The 16,596-nt window shown below is 39.9% G+C and overlaps 1 protein-coding gene across 3 annotated transcripts; it reads left to right on the plus strand.

Moving 5' to 3' along the window:
- Nucleotides 1-1,845: 1,845 nt before the first annotated feature.
- lgi1b (leucine-rich, glioma inactivated 1b) lies at nucleotides 1,846-15,708 on the plus strand. Of its 3 annotated transcripts, none has more exons than XM_071916460.2 (10): nucleotides 1,846-2,057; nucleotides 3,105-3,176; nucleotides 5,776-5,847; nucleotides 5,938-6,009; nucleotides 9,066-9,137; nucleotides 10,984-11,153; nucleotides 12,858-13,022; nucleotides 13,343-13,563; nucleotides 14,192-14,438; nucleotides 15,359-15,708. In XM_071916460.2, the coding sequence occupies exons 1-10, from the start codon at nucleotides 1,846-1,848 to the stop codon at nucleotides 15,706-15,708; spliced, it is 1,653 nt and encodes a 550-aa protein (XP_071772561.2). The 3 variants fall into 3 exon arrangements, with proteins under 3 accessions (XP_071772561.2, XP_071772570.2, XP_071772579.2); XM_071916469.2 differs by having other exon boundaries at nucleotides 3,105-3,170; XM_071916478.2 differs by lacking the exon at nucleotides 3,105-3,176.
- The last annotated feature ends 888 nt before the right edge of the window (nucleotides 15,709-16,596 follow it).

The raw sequence follows: 16,596 nt of genomic DNA on the forward strand, positions 1-16,596 counted from the left end.
TATTTTTTAGAGAAAAACTAGGCTGGTCTGCACAGCCCGGTGTTTTTAAATGATTCCATTTAGTGTATCCCTTTATATAGGGTGAATATATAAATACAGGGCGCATGTCTGCCACCTCGAGGTTTGAATTAATGATTTTAGTCTTTGATTTCTTTAAAACTGAGTAGGCAGAAAAGCCCCTTGTATTAATGAAAAATCTCTATTTCCTCCTCCTATTCCTGTAATAGGCATAATCCATATTCCTTTAGTGGGATGCAGTTTGTGATAGGCTACTCAATAGTGAGTTTATAATATCTTCTCGTGCTTTCTGATGTGTTTTTTTTTTATCCCCTTTGGCATTATAATATGATTGTATCTATAGGCTGCTGTTTGTGATATTTGAACAGCATCTTTGTAACATTTATTATAGCATAACTATAAATCTATTTTTTAAGCGATTAGCCAGGGCCACAAGAACTGCTCCACAAATTATCCTAATGAATAACACTATTGAAGATCAGACATCAGACATTGATTTTCACTTTGTACAAATGACCTAATTACAGTGACTGATTCGGCAACTCAGAGATCATATCTTCCACATCCGCTGTGAGCCTTTACTGAGAGAATGCGTGTAGGCGTTTGAACTGTAAATGTGGAATAATGCTTCTATTATCCGTTTTGAATGCTACTGTAATTGAAGTCCTTAGAATATGCGGGGTGGCAGGGGTGAAAGTCTTGGAACAGAAGTCCAGTGTTTCATGATATTTTGACACCCCACTGAACTCAACAAAGACCCTGCACTGGAGTCAGTGTGGGACTGGGAAGAGAGGAAGAGAAAGTGTCTGAGGAAATACTGAAGAGTAAACCATTCTCAGCAGCTGTTGTCTGAAAAAAATAAATGTAGTTGTATAGCTATATGATAAGCAGGGCTATTATGGAGGATTAACCCCATTTAAACTCTATTTACCACACCTTTTTAGCCTGACATAAATCTTTATTATGTAAATTCATAGTAGTGTGTAATTATCATAGTAAGTAAGTTATATGAGGAAAGCTGAATATTTTTGGAGGCATGGAGTTCATAGTTTAACAACCTTTTTATCCGTCACTGGATTAGCCATATATTTATATAGCCTATAGGCTATTTTATCTCATATATATTTAACCTTTTTTTTTTTACACAATCAAGGTCATTATTATGCCATAGCCAGGGAAGTAAAGAGGCAGCATTTGAATGAGAGAGGCAGGTGCATTTGCACAGACCCTCATGAATAGCTGCTTCGCATTAGCCATGCACGGCTCCGGAGCGCGCATAAATAATAGCTGGCACTGCTGATAAAAAAGCGCACCTAAGGGCCTCCCCCCTCTCTTTCTCTCCTTCCATCTCTCTCTGTCTCCGTCTCTGTCCCTCTCTCTCAAGGGACTTCACGCTTTTATTTTTTTCTCTCTTGGCTGCAGCATTCACAAGACAACTTCTTTGTAAGCAATAGACAACGGAATTAATAAGAAAAAGACCCGCTTTTTTAACAGACTTTTCTTTGAGTTTTCCACTTTTGACACAAGAGAATGAGATATTTTCTTTTCATGAAAGACCCGTGATTGCTTTCTTTACCATATTCTGTCTGTCCTGCATTTGTAATCCTGCGCCTTGCAGAACGAATCGGCTGGACTGGTGCCTTCCTATTGAGACGCAAGAAGCATAGACACAAGCCTGCATCGGAGCGCAACAAAAACCCCAGGCTGCTGTAATAAAAAAATCCCCCCCAAAAAAACAAGAAGATATCCCCCTGAAACCTGGGTCCACGTATAGGATTTTGCCGAGAAGTTCATGTGTAGGAGTGCCACTGGAACGGGACAGACGGAATGGGACACCCGGACAGAGCAGTGAGGGGATGGAGAGGATGGAAAGGATGGACGGCGCTGGTTTGGCTCGCCGCTGTCAGCCTGGTGCTGGCGGAGGGCAGGAGAGTGAGGCAGCCCAGATGCCCGGCTGGATGCACCTGTACCAAAGATAATGCCCTGTGTGAGAATGTCAGATCCGTCCCTCACGCTTTCCCCTCCGACGTCGTTTCACTGTAAGTGGCCCGGACCCACACAGACTCTGAATTTCATTGTTCAACGTGAATTACCATACGGCTAGGCTACATCTCGTTTAATAATGTTATATACTGTGGCTGTTATGGCAATTGATTTATCAGTTTCAGTGTTTCAGTCAGACACAGCTGTAAATGTCTCCTAATATATTCGATTGGACTAGACTAGATTAGACTAGATTCTATTAGATTCTATTTGATTAGATTAGACTAGACTAGACTAGACTAGACTAGACTAGACTAGACTATAGACTAGACTAGACTGGACTAGACTAGGTTAGATTATATTAGACTAGACTAGACTAGAGTAGATTAGACTGTATTATATTAGACTAGACTAGAGTAGATTAGATTAGATTAGACTAGAATAGGTTAGATTAGACTAGACTAGGTTAGATTAGATTAGATTAGATTAGATTAGACTAGACTAGAGTAGATTAGACTGTATTAGATTAGACTATACTAGATTAGATTAGATTAGACTAGACTAGGTTAGATTAGATTAGACTAGACTAGACTAGACTATATTAGATTAGATTAGACTAGACTAGACTAGAGTAGATTAGACTGTATTAGATTAGAGTAGAGTAGAGTAGAGTAGAGTAGAGTAGAGTAGACCAGACTAGATTATATTAGATTAGATTAGACTAGACTAGACTATATTAGATTAGATTAGACTAGACTAGACTAGAGTAGATTAGACTGTATTAGATTAGAGTAGAGTAGAGTAGAGTAGAGTAGAGTAGAGTAGAGTAGAGTAGAGTAGACCAGACTAGATTATATTAGATTAGATTAGACTAGACTAGATTAGATTAGATCAGATTAGATTAGATTAGATTAGACTAGGTTAGATTAGATTAGACTAGACTAGACTAGACTAGGTTCGACTAGACTAGACTAGACTAGGTTCGACTAGACTAGACTAGACTAGACTAGACTATGTTATGTTATGTTATGTTATGTTATGTTATGTTATGTTATGTTATGTTATTCTGACTCATCCCCCTTCAATGTTTTCCTTCCATTCAGATCTTTTGTCAAGTCTGGGTTCAATGAAATCACTGGAGGGAGCTTCGTTCACACGCCTGCCCTGCAGCTTCTGTGAGTAAAGATCTATCTATCTATCTATCTATCTATCTATCTATCTATCTATCTATCTATCTATCTATCTATCTATCAACTCTAATTGAAAAGGGTCAAAATTACACCAGGGCAGCTAAACTCAAATATTCTTTTTCTATTGGACAGGTTTGTCCAATTAAACTCATTGGAAATGCTGAAAATAATAGCCTAGAAATATAGTCCCAGTGCTTCACAGTAGCAAACAATGAGGCAGGGACCCCAGAGGACTTGGTTCGAGCCTGATATGCAGATTTAAAGGGGGATTCTCTGTAATGGTGTCAGGATTATGCAATACACCACATGGCTACATAGACCAACAGCAGGGGTTGAGGGGAAGAGGGGCTGTGTGTGTGTGTGTGTGTGTGTGTGTGTGTGTGTGTGTGTGTGTGTGTGTGTGTGTGTGTGTGTGTGTGAGAGAGAGAGAGAGAGAGAGAGAGAGAGAGAGAGAGAGAGAGAGAGAGAGAGAGAGAGAGAGACTGTCAAACATAAAAGAAAGTCAATAACACTGCTGTCACAATAATAAGCCACAGTATAACACAGTGTAATTATAATCACATCCACAACCTGGGAAATTAGCTTACCAATGCCAGGATAATTCTTTTACTTGATTACATCCATTGTTGTATATCTTGTTAGGACTAGACTCTATTGAGCAATTTGTTATTGTACAACCACAAACTAACAGCAAGGTTAGGCCTGCCCATTAACTGTAGTCTCTCACAGTTATTTCAGTTTACTGCGTATAATAGCACACTGTCACCAAACATCAGTTCATGTCAGCAAAACATTTATGCTGGCATCAGTTTCTCCACGTTACTCTACATGCCAAATTCGTTCGAACATGCATGAAATGTCAAAAGTGGGCACCAGTAGCCTAAAAATTAGAGAAGCAGGCTTGTGACCGGAAGGAGGGTGAATTTAACTGGGGATTTAAGTGAATCAGTGACATCAGCATTTACTGCCAAGGTGCCCTGGAGTAGCTCCACCTCCATCTGCCCCACTGGCTGCTCAGTGACCGACAGCAGAAGACTGTGTGTGTGTGTGTGAATGTGTGAAGCTGTATGAAAGTGAAGCTGGACCTTGCTGAAAAACAGCATACATGCTCAGCAAAACCTTCCCTGGATAAAGATAAAAAATGCATGTGAAGCGCTTCATTCCAAAATTAGATATCTGGCATTTTGTGAGCTTGGAATTACAAGGTTATATCTGATGTTTTTTTGTATCAAAATTGAGTTCAATCCAATATATTCACGATCTTTGAATGTTACTTTATGCTTGTAGTGTAATTTATTTTTTAAAATAACCTTATGGGGTTAGATATAAAAAGATAGAAAGCAGAGAGAGCATCTTTGATGCTCAATATCTTAGAGCTGCAGTCCTTATAATTCCAAGCTCAAGATCTTAAAACATTGACACTCATAAAATGACTGCTGGCCTGAATATATTGGGTGTAATTATTATAGTTATGGGTCATTTTCAGCTTTTTTTCTTACAAAATAGTTATTTTTTTAGGATAGATTTACCTGTGTTTTTGAAATACTGACTGATGCATTTCAGATGGCCAAAGCCTTCCATTGGATTTATAGTGTTTTGGAATGAAACCCTTCATATTCTCATAATCAGATTGTATGAGAAGATAAATTGAGGTACACAATATGTTATTGTTGGAGACTAATCTCACACTACCGGTTTTTGGAAAACAGCCATTCTGGAAATAGTAATTAGGAAAACATAGCATGTTGGTACAGGAGGATTTTAACGAGATGAGAGTAGATCATGTGTTTGGTCCGCTGGAATTGCCTAGAGACCTGAAACAGCCATGGTACTGGGTGGCACATTCATCTAGGGAGACCCACTGGTGGCATCATGGGTACTCCTGTCATGCAGCTATCCTCCATTCATCATGTGTTAGTACCATAGTGGCCACTGCAGCCTGATCTTCTTCAAATGTTGGGAAATGGAACTGAAAAAAGCATATTGTAACACAAAACTTGTGCCGGTCAAATGACTGGTTGCTAGACCTTACCTTGCACCTTTTGACTGTGGAAGAAAGAACAAAAACAGAATTTTCCAAACAATTCCTTTTGGGGTTGTTGTATTATACATAGTGCAGCACTAGTTCAATGTTGCATGCAGTTGATAAAAAAGCAGAGATTTCCCCCCAAATGCAACCTGGAGTTACATGAACTTTGTAGTCTGTGATGAAGTGAGGACATGGAGAGCAGGCTGCCTGTTCTCCTTCAGTAAGCTACTGTACCAACGTCAGTCCGGAGAAATCTGCTAAAGGGTGACTCAGAAAACATGTAGGAGGGAGCAACCGTTTCTCTCTTTCATTCATTTCCTTTCATTCATTCTTTTGCCGTATACTGTAGGCTGAAATGCTGAATGAGTCTGTTGTCTTCAATGGTAAAATAACTCCCATCTTTTTCTTTGATTTGGACTCAGAGTTACTATCACTGGTATTGATAATGAACCGATCCAGTTATGTTTCAGATATAAATAGTCATCATCAAAAACAACATCAATCCCAAAATGATTAAAGAGATGTTTAATTACTTCTCCGTCTTTTCCTCCACAGCTTGTTCACGGCCAATTCACTTGACTTAATCGACGAAGATGCTTTCCAAGGTTTACCGCATCTTGAATATCTGTAAGTATTTGTCTGAAAGTGTCACAAATGGAATTACTGACACACTGTCACTCTCTCAAAAAGCTAATGAGATATTCTTCTCATTCACAGATTTATTGAAAACAACAAAATTGCATCAATATCCCCATATGCGTTCCGGGGCCTCAAAGCACTGATACATCTGTAAGTACTTTTGTTTGTGCTGTGGCCATGTTGGACAATTTAAATTAACTCTTTACTTCACTCTTCACTCTGCTGTTCCTAGTTACTTGCCTCACTATTCCTACTATTCCTTCATTCCTTCATTCCTTTCTCTTTATTCCTGTCCATGGTAATTGCCTCACTATTCCTACTATGCCTTCCTTCTTTCCTTCCTTCCTTTCTTCCTCCCTCTTTATTCCCTTCCCTAGTTACCCAGTCCCTATAGTTGCTAGTTACCTTCCTTGCATTCATTCCTTGCATGTCTTCCTTCCTTCCTTGCTGCCGTCCTTCTTTCCTCCCTCCCTTCCTTCCTCCTTTCTTCCTCGTTTCTTACTTTCCTTCCTTCCTGCTTCCTTCCATCCCTGAGACAATCTCCATGATCTCTAGCACTCTCATAAACCCAAAACAAATAACTCTGCGCAGCCACTTTCACATTCACAAGTGTTTTCTCAAAAAGAAGCACCATGGGGAAAAGGTAATGCCACATGAGTATATAACCTGTGTATCAGTTTCCAGTTTCCTCTGACTGTCCACTTTGTCACTGTCAGAAATGCCGAGGTATGCAGAAGCGCTATTGCCACTGGTCCCATCCAAGGTTAATGGCAGCAGGTCTCAGGTCTGCTGGATCGGGTTGCTAAAGGACAGATCATGGAGCTTCTAGTTGTTACATGGCCTTATTGGACCGGCAAAACACCCACAGCTTTCCTCCACATACTGTTGGCAGAAATACTGAATGATTCTGTGTCTTCAAAGGTGATACAACTGTCACACCCTTTTCTTCCCTCTAGATGGAGTTAATGACATTGATATTGATAATGGATGTTTCAAAGAAAGGTTAAAGGGTAACAACCAATTCATAAATTAATCAATGTGTTTCATGTGCGGAGGTGGGCGGGAATGTTATCGGCAGCAAGGTTATCTCCTGTAGCCTACTGTGTCTCAGGTCTGCCAGATAAGGAAGCTGGCCTAAGGACAGCTCATTGCGCGCATGTGCGTACGTGTGTGTGTGTGTGTGTGTGTGTGTGTGTGTGTGTGTGTGTGTGTGTATGTCTGTGTGTCTTGGGCATTTGAGGGAGGATGTCTCAGGATGCCTTGTTAACACAAAATATGTTTCTAATCCCCTTTTCTAATGATAGACTTCAAGGGGAAAGTCACTGACTGTAAAAAAAAACAAAAAACAAGACAATATTTTGTTGTTAAATTTTAACAAATTTCCCACCGGCTATGGCATTGGTGCTAGTGTCTTATAGGCTCATGGACTAATGGGACTGAGATAATGATTAGATTTTACAACTAAGGTTTGATATTAGACTCAATGCTGCAAATTAGCTCTTAGTTCATAATGGTGTAACACAACCTGCCTAAATCTTACTGTGTATGCACTTTGTTTACATGATTACATGCACACTCTGGCATTAAAAGGTAGTGTATGGTTGCATAAGAATGAGGGGAGAAAAACATATAAGTAATGTTAAACTGTATTTGCTGACAACAGTGCTGTGAGTTCTTTTTGAGCTGAGCAAAATAGTCCTCCAGCACACAGCAGAACTTCTCTGATTTCCTTTGGGGGGAAACCACAATGTTCCACTTACAAACCACTGCAAACAGTGCTTTGTAAACACAAGGACACTTCTCCAAATTGCAAAGCTTGCTAAGACTAAAAATAATTGAGAACGTGAGTGACCTGAAGGTTAAGACTAAATATAATAACTGTACTGTAACCTTAAACTCAGCTCTGACCTCAAATCTGTCCCAGACTCTCTTACAGGCGTTACCTAAAGCACTTGGAGTCAGTGTGTAAGTAGGTTAGTGGCCTCGTGTGATGGTTTCCAAAGTGGTCGTTTACATAATGCAGTGTAGCAAAATGCATGTATACTTGTGTTCCTCATTGTGACTTGGAAACCCTTGGTCATAAAAAGTCATGCATCATTATATTGACTGGAAGGGAATGTATAAGGATGACTTTTTAATCACAGGTTTAATTTTAGAGCTAGGGGACAGAGAGGCAGGTTTCATATTTCCACAGTTATGAAATTTTGTACTAAATCATATCCAACAACATGATGGGTGCCCTTTTCTAAATGCCTTTTCTGTGGATAGCCTCCCTTGTTTAAGGGGAAAGTAAACAACATTTTTATACAAAAAATGCACGAATGAATACATTATTAGAGGGCACTCTAATACATCAGATTAAATGCATTATTAAAGGGCACAGGCAGGAGTCCTGCTTGAGTCCGGCTTTGCTCCACTCGTCATCTGTTTGCACTGTGCTCCCTTGCACAAACTTGAAGTGAGCTAGCCTTTCTCCCTGGAAAACTGACTCTTAGATGAATTATGCAGCACTCATGAATTACGCTGACATTTCATTTCATTCACGTCTTTTTCTGTTTTGGGATTCAACCATGCTTTCATCCTGACTCAAGTGATGTGTCTCTACAGGACTGGTTTTTGACTGTTATAGATTGGTTTTAGCCAGCTGGCAAAGACATCAAATCCTCATGATAGCCATGGAGTGAGAGAGCTCTTCTTCAGAAGTTTAAAACATGAAACAATATCAATGCCCTTCAATGTAGAGCACAACTAATATTAAAGCAATAAAATATTCCCTAAAACGCCACATCTCTACCTCATGTATGAGATCAATGTGTGAAGTACTTCATGTCACCCTCCAATAAATGATATCCCCTCCCTCTACTCACTCTAATGGCTCACCCTTAATTAATTAATTGCTAATCCCTTAATTCCCTTCTATCTCTCTCTTTAGCTCTTATTCTATTTCTTTTTTCTAACACCTCTTACATGATGGCTCTGCGGTCACACAAACTGTGCACTCGTTACAAAAAGAACGCCTGTAATTGTGATGATCCAAGAATTTAAGCGGATTCTACCATTGCACTTTTTGTAAGTCACTCTGCATTACAGCGTCAGCGAAAAGCCTAATGCAGTGTAATGATCTTCATGTCCTCGGTCTGTAAAGAGACAATCTACTTTCCATTCTGTAACTGTCTGTGTTATGTTTTTTACTCTTTCTTGATCAGGAGTCTGGCTTACAACAACCTTGAGACGCTTCCCAAAGATGTTTTCAAGGGAATGGACGCCTTGACCAAAGTGTGAGTACAGTCTGTCTGTCACTCAAGGCAGCTTGTTGTCACCTGTGGACTCTGATTACGTATTTATTAAATAATTAGATTAGTATTCATCCTTGATGTGATTGATTGATTTATTCTTTAATTCATCATGACAGGGTAAAATGGAATCAGTCAAACGAGAACAATTGATGTCTCTGCACTTAACTCACTGTTGATTTGAAGGATAATTGTGGTGGAGGTTTTCTGTAATAAAAGAGACTTGAGAAAAGAGTTGTCCCTCTGCCGTTTTAATTGTTTGCAAACAAGGCACAGGATGTTCACTCATCAAGTGTGTGGAACAAAAAAAGGCGCAAAACAGTAGTTTGCCTGCAGTATTAAAAGGTGAAATCCAGTCTGCAAAGGGGGCTGGACCACATTCATCAGAAGTGCTAAGATAACAGTTTTGGTGTCTCACAAAAGACCAGTTCAGCAAGATCCTCTAGGCCCAATTATTGAAGACAAGAGACTCCATTCAACTAAGAAATGGTATCATGCTTGATACATGATGAATAGAATGGCCAGGTTCTGGAGATAAAAGATTTCCTGTGCAAACAAGGACCAATTCAACTAGCCAATGTCTTATCTATCTCAGGTCAGGTCAAAGGCATGAGAGAAGTGCTGAACAGCAGTTTGTACATTTCCACACAGAGATGAGCTCTCATAATACAGATATTAAAGACAAAGAATAGTATAATAGTGTAATTTCCTCCACAATAATTCCATCCATTTGTTTATACATTCCGGGGGCATTTTTATGCAGAATGATGGCTGGCATTCTTCTTGTTAGCCTATTATTGAATTTGTCTGCCTTGTTAAAGAGATACCTCAACATTTAGATTTGTTTTGGGGGGATGGCATGGTGGGGCAGTGGTTAGAGGGACTGTTCCATGTTGGTTTGACCCTAACAACGTTTTGTCCGTCCTGTTGAAATGATCTCGAGCAAGACGCTGAATCCCTATCTGCTCAGTCCTTAAAGTCACTCTTGATAGGAGTGTCAACTAAATGATTAAAATGTTATCTTTGACAGTACTTTGTCAGTACTTGTCACAATATGGGGGAAAAAAAATTCCCCATTCCACATGGGGATGGGGATTCTACATTTGTCCTTAAGCAATTGTAAAAACAAAATGGCTAGTTAGCATTTTTGGCATTTCTTTTTGAAACCAATCTAATTACTAATGAGCTATGGTCAGCTGTACCCTTTGGTTTTAATGAGAAATGCTGTTTTTCTGTTTACTGAAATTCCATTGTAGAAACTTTTTCAATGTGGCAATTTACACAAACTAAATTTCAAAATGTCAAGGTGTCTCTTTAAATATAGCTTTTATGTAAAATGTCAGGAAAATAAGAATTTATTTGTCCACCATCCTCCTTGAGAAATCTACACAAATCGTGTTTAATACCAAAATGCCATACTGACCATTTTAAACATGTGACACCTAATGCTTCTTTCATCAATTACATTCTGTTATCAAATTCAGTTTTGTCTTTGTATTGTTCTGTTTATTTGCCTTGAGGTGAGATATTTTACAAGCCCCCAAGGTTTTTTAATCTCACCCGCACAAATTATCCATTGCATTTATTCAGAATCATAATGAATTTGTTTTAGGGATCTGCAGGGAAACCACCTGATGCATTTAAGTGTTGAAATGGTTGGTGGATTGCATATTTATGCAAATCTGTAATTAGTAAACAACTAATTTGTTAATTGATGTTCCTGTCAATCCATCCATCCATCTAGGGATCCAGGTGTGTGCCTGTACAATATTTACTAACAAAACAATTAATCTGATGATTGATATTACGATTAATCCATTCATCCATGTAGGGATCTGCGGGGCAACAACCTGATATGTGACTGTAAGCTCAAGTGGTTGGTGGAGTGGATGCACCACACCAACGCCACGCTGGACCAGATCTACTGCAGCGGCCCGCCCATCCACCAGGGGAAGAAGATCAACGACCTGCTGCCACACTCTTTTGACTGCATCACAGCAGGTACCGTCCTCCCGTGTGCGTCTGTCTGTCTGTCTCTCTGTCTGTCTCCAGCTCTAACTCTCTCTCAGTCTCTCTCTCCTCTCTTGTCTCCTTCCTGTCCTTATCAGCAACGTTATTAAATGAATCACATTGTGTTTATCTTGCGTGGCTGCCTGGCTGCCAGTGGAGAGTCATTCTCTCTGTCTCTCTGTCCCCTGCTTTTAAAATGTCATGTAATCATTCACTGTTTCTCAATGTGCGTGAGCATCTTGTTTAATTTAGACCTGTAGCCCTTGCATTCATATAGGAACTTCAGTAATGACTAGTGCAAATTGCTAATAAAACTCTCTGACAGACTCCTAACCAATTTACTGACCTGACTAGCTGGCCAGCTGACTGACTGCTTCTTGACTATTGCTTGGTAGTCAAGCAATAGTGATTGTATGGATGATTGATTTTCACACAGACTACACAACTGATTTTCTGACTGACTGATTTGTTGACAGGCTCATTGGCTGACTGATTGGCTGACTGTGGTAAATTACAAGCAGTTTTAATACCCTGCAGAATGTTAAGCTCCTTAAATGTTGCTGCCTACCTGCTTTTCAACTCAGTGGTGATTTTTAGCTCATGGATGCTGCCTGTTGTTGCGTGTTGCAGCACTATTTGTAGCAACTAAACAATAATAAACAATAATCTGTTTTGTGCATTAGATGGTTTCCCACCTTTTCTATTTCAATAAGATTTATGGGAAAATGCTGTTAGTAATGATAGTGATGGAATGTACAGCAGCAGCATAGCCCACTTTGAATTATAGCAGTGTTACTACTACAGGTTCATTAGGTTAATAAAAATCAAGTGGCTTAACGCTCTGTCTCGCACAGTGATAAATGTTGTTTCCATAGATGTTTTGTGATTGATTATTTTGTTTTAAAGACTATGATAGCTTCCATAAACCATATACACATACACTTAAAGGATAAGGCTGGTGTTTTTTAATGCATTGCTTACCGTCAACAAATCCTAAGAAAATAACAAAATCAACAATGCTCTACTCCCGTCACTTTCTGATATCCCACGTATCGTTTTTAGCCGTCAACCCGGAAGTCATTGGCCCCAATTGTAAGCTAAAAACCTTGAAATACAGCTCACAAAGACATAGTTTCAATTTTAAAAATCGCTAACTGTTACCACGAAAAGTCAGGCTGTTGTAGTTATTACCAAATCAAATGGGAACAAATTCTTCATTACGCCGGGGACTATTTTCGGTGCTACGGAACTACTTTCCTGAGATCGCAAAGTGTTTACAGCCGGCTTATTAAGTTGTTTGAGGAAAAAGTCGGCTGGCCCGGTGTATCGCGATGATGAAATATGCTGCCCAGAGCAACGGCATGGCTCTTTGACATGTTTTTAATCGTATTTTTAATACAATGGAGTTCTATGGCTGCTGGGACATGGCTTCATTGGGCACCGGCTACATGGACGAGACTTGTTGGCAAAACAAATTCATTGCTGATTTTGTTATTTTCATAGGATTTGACAGTAAGAAATGCATTAAAAAACACCAGCCTTATCCTTTAAGTATACAGTACATACATGCATACTGTACACACACACACAAACACATACTTGCACACAAATTGTACACACGAATGGGGAAATTACAAAAAGAAATGGACAAAACGATAACAAGTGACTAAGTCCTTATTATGTGATATTTTTCAGAGTTTGCCTCCTATCAGTCGCTGAAGTTTGAGTCGATCTCGGTGGAGTCCTTCACCTTTGGTAAAGAGCAGTATGTCGTGTTTGCCCAACCGTTTGCCGGGACCTGCAGCTTCCTGGAATGGGACCACGTTGAGATGAACTTCAGAACCTACGACACCATTGAGAGTGCGTTCAAAAGCAGCACAAACAAAACAAAAATTTCCTACAGCAACACAACAAACTGCAATGATCAGCATTGTGTTATTTCACTGTGTGTGCTATTTGCAGAATATATTATATGGAATACATAAAAAAGAATAGAATAATGTATGTGCTTTCCTCCTTTTCTATCTGGCCTTACATACTATTTCTCTTCAACTTTTTCTCTTCCCTCCTCTACTATAGTGTGTAAGCCTGTGGTGTTTGGTGTTTGATAAACAGCTCTGTAATACTGTACTTTTCCTGCGTATTCTCTTTCTCTCTTCCTCCTCTCTTCTCTCGTTCAGGCACCTCTACTGTGGTCTGCAAGCCCATGGTGATCGACAGCCTCCTCTTTGTCATCGTGGCCCAGTTGTTCGGGGGCTCGCACATTTACAAACGCGACACCTCCGCCAACAAGTTCATCAAGATCCAGGACATCGACATCCTGAAGATCCGCAAGCCCAACGACATCGAGACCTTCGTGATCGACGGAGAGTCTTTCTTTGTCATCGCCGACAGCTCCAAGGCTGGTTACTTCTACTATACTCCAATGTTCCCGTTATTATTCCACAGCACTTGAATCATTGATGAGAGCAAAAACAAATTATATTTCAGATGTACCAAAAGATTACAATGACCCTACTATGACCCTCTCTATTCTAGTTTGATGGCTATTTCACTTGAAGGCCATGGTTATCTTGCATGGTGAGAATAGTTGAGAAAAAAAGCAGCGTAACCGATGCTCACTGACTGCTGGTAGGCACTTTGCATTCAGCACATGCTGTCGGCCTGGCTGGTACCACAAACCCTCCACTCAACAGCACCACATGACCGCCAAAGTTGAATACACACTGTCTTATCTGATCCACCATTTGAAAAGGGTCCAATTGAAATAGTAAAGGGGGAATGTTTTAACTTCAGAGCGAGTGGGTTGCATAACACTGTATGGTGGCTGCACTCAGGCACGCATACCACATACACATTGACACACGCTTTGACCCCATCTCTTAAAATTTGCAATGTGCTTGTTATTTTTTTGCCGTCATCTCATGATTTCTGTATGTATGTTTGTTGTTTTCTGTAAAGCACTTCACGATGAACCTGTTTGAATAAATTTGACTCAACCTGACATTTTACATGTGCTGTTCTTGCAGGCCGGCTCCACAACAGTGTACAAATGGAACGGCAATGGGTTCTACTCCCACCAGTCGCTCCACCCGTGGTACCGGGACACGGATGTGGAATATCTGGAGATCTCCAGCAAGCCCCACCTGATCTTGTCCAGTAGCTCCCAGAGGCCCGTGGTCTACCAGTGGAACAGGAGCCAGAAACAGTTTGACCGCAGGACTGACATACCGGAGATGGAGGACGTCTTCTCCGTCAAACACTTCCAGGTCAAAGGTGAGAGCTGCACCTGGAGTGGCAGTGTGTGTACCTAGGGTTTATTTTTGCAAGGACTGAAAAAGACATAGTGACATACTGCAAGCAATCGCCCATCATATTGTATCACAGTATTTAGCAGGTGTGTTTTCAGGAGCCATCACTGGAGCTGGATGATAAAAACTTTATTTATATAGCACTTTCCTAAACAAAGTTACAAAGTGCTTTCCATAAAATAAAAGATAAGAAGAGTAACAGTTACAATAAAACTAAACAAGGGATAAAAAAAAGCAACAAAATGTTGAATAAAAGAGGAAATAATGTTAACCATAAAACCATAAAACAACCAATAAACCCATAAAACATGCATATGGGAGTTAGATGCCGATGCTCAGTGGTACTTCAGAAATACTGTGTACTGTCATTTTACTGTCAAGATTATTATTATTATTATTATTAATTATATAATTTATATCTATAGTATATTACAATACTAATATAAACTGGAGGCTTTGATACATGGTCAACATTTTAGGTGATGAAGATAGGCAATTTCAACAACATTTATGACCTACACTCGTTTGTTGTTTTCTTTTTATTATACTTTAGTTCCTTATTGCTCAGTATGTCATCCACATTCATTTTGTAACATTTGCCAATCCTCATTCCTGTTGAAGGCGATATGAGGCAACGCCCATCTCCACTGCCACAAAAACCTGCCCATGAATCATCACTCTATTCTCTGGAAATGTTCTTTCTTTCAAGATGAGCTGTTCATCTGTTTGACGTCTGTTGGCAACTCTAGGCTAAATAACTGTAAACAATTAACCATAAATAATTTTTGAATCACGTCAACTGTTTCCTTGAGCTTTTCTATTTCAGACCCAGATTCAGTCTCTTATAAGACACTAAAGCTGAACAAATCTTTTTCCCTTTCCAAGGTGAGCTGTTCATCTGCCTGACAAGGTTCATCGGGGACTCCAAGGTGATGCGCTGGGATGGCGCCATGTTCAAGGAGGCCCAGACATTTCCTTCCCGCGGCTCCATGGTGTTTCAGCCAGTCTCCATCGGCAACTGGCAGTATGCCATCTTGGGCAGCGATTATTCACTGACGCAGGTCTACCAATGGGACACCAAGAGGGGCCAGTTTGTCCCATCACAGGAGTTGAATATCCAGGCGCCCCGAGCGTTCTCTCTGGTATCCATTGACGACCGGGAGTTCCTGCTCGCCTCCAGCTTCAAGGGGAAAACTCAGATATACGAGCACCTCATGATCGACTTGAGTAATTAAAACCACTGTCAATTTGGGACAAATCATGTATTTGAACTCCATTCAAATGCTCTTTTTCTGTGATTTATTGAACTTGTCAGGCCCAATAGAATCAACAGAATAAAGTCAAGTTTCCACATGCTATCTGACACCGCAGGCAGATTCAAGCAGAGGCTCAACCTATCTGAAAAGATTTTTCAAATACAGTTCAGCGCTTTTAGTGTGATGGGAACTAATGGGTCATGGCCGAACAGTCCAGGTTCAGTTGCTGAAATGCTTTCACTGATTGTGATCATTTCATTTAGTTTCAGCTGTACATTGAGTGTGAGGTTTCAGGGTGTTTTTCTACACAGCCCCTGATGCCTAACTTTAAGCAACCTGCTGCAACCTTGCATCTTGTTTCCTTCCTGTTTGGGAATGCCTTATTCTCCATTTGAAAAACATTTTGCCATTCAAATTGCGAATTGACGATCTTTCAGGTGAAAAAGCTCTAAAACCACTGATTTTGTCTCCTCTTATTGACTCAACTGTTTATAACCCCTGCAGTTCTACTTAATTAGACCTAAACAAGATGCCCTAAACAAGATGCTTTTGCTATTCAACACCCTAAAAAGAAGCAGTAAAAATATTTTTAAATCTCTTGTAGGAATTTGATAGGAAAGATTTACTTTCTTAGTGCTGATGACCATGGAATAAATAGCTAAATGGTGAATAGCCTATTTCATGAGGAAGAAGGGGTAAAGTGCATTCAGGCCGATGTGTATAAACTTATCTAAAAATCCCAAGAACAGAAAACACATCACATTTTATGAGACAGTTTTCTTTTATTAAACAAGTCAGATGTCATTACAAGTGATTATTCGGCATGGGCAAATTCTGATGTACCTATAAATGTGGCTGATTTATACA

The sequence above is a fragment of the Centroberyx gerrardi genome, chromosome 20 (assembly GCF_048128805.1).
Source record: "Centroberyx gerrardi isolate f3 chromosome 20, fCenGer3.hap1.cur.20231027, whole genome shotgun sequence".
NCBI lineage: Eukaryota > Metazoa > Chordata > Actinopteri > Beryciformes > Berycidae > Centroberyx > Centroberyx gerrardi.

Bases quoted from the DNA above. Each gene is read 5' to 3' on its own strand.
- lgi1b (XM_071916460.2), top strand. From the start codon at position 1,846: ATGGGACACCCGGACAGAGCAGTGAGGGGATGGAGAGGATGGAAAGGA. The intron at 3,177-5,775 runs GTGAGTAAAGAT...TTTCCTCCACAG, and splicing joins ACGCCTGCCCTGCAGCTTCT to CTTGTTCACGGCCAATTCAC. The intron at 9,138-10,983 runs GTGAGTACAGTC...TCATCCATGTAG, and splicing joins ATGGACGCCTTGACCAAAGT to GGATCTGCGGGGCAACAACC.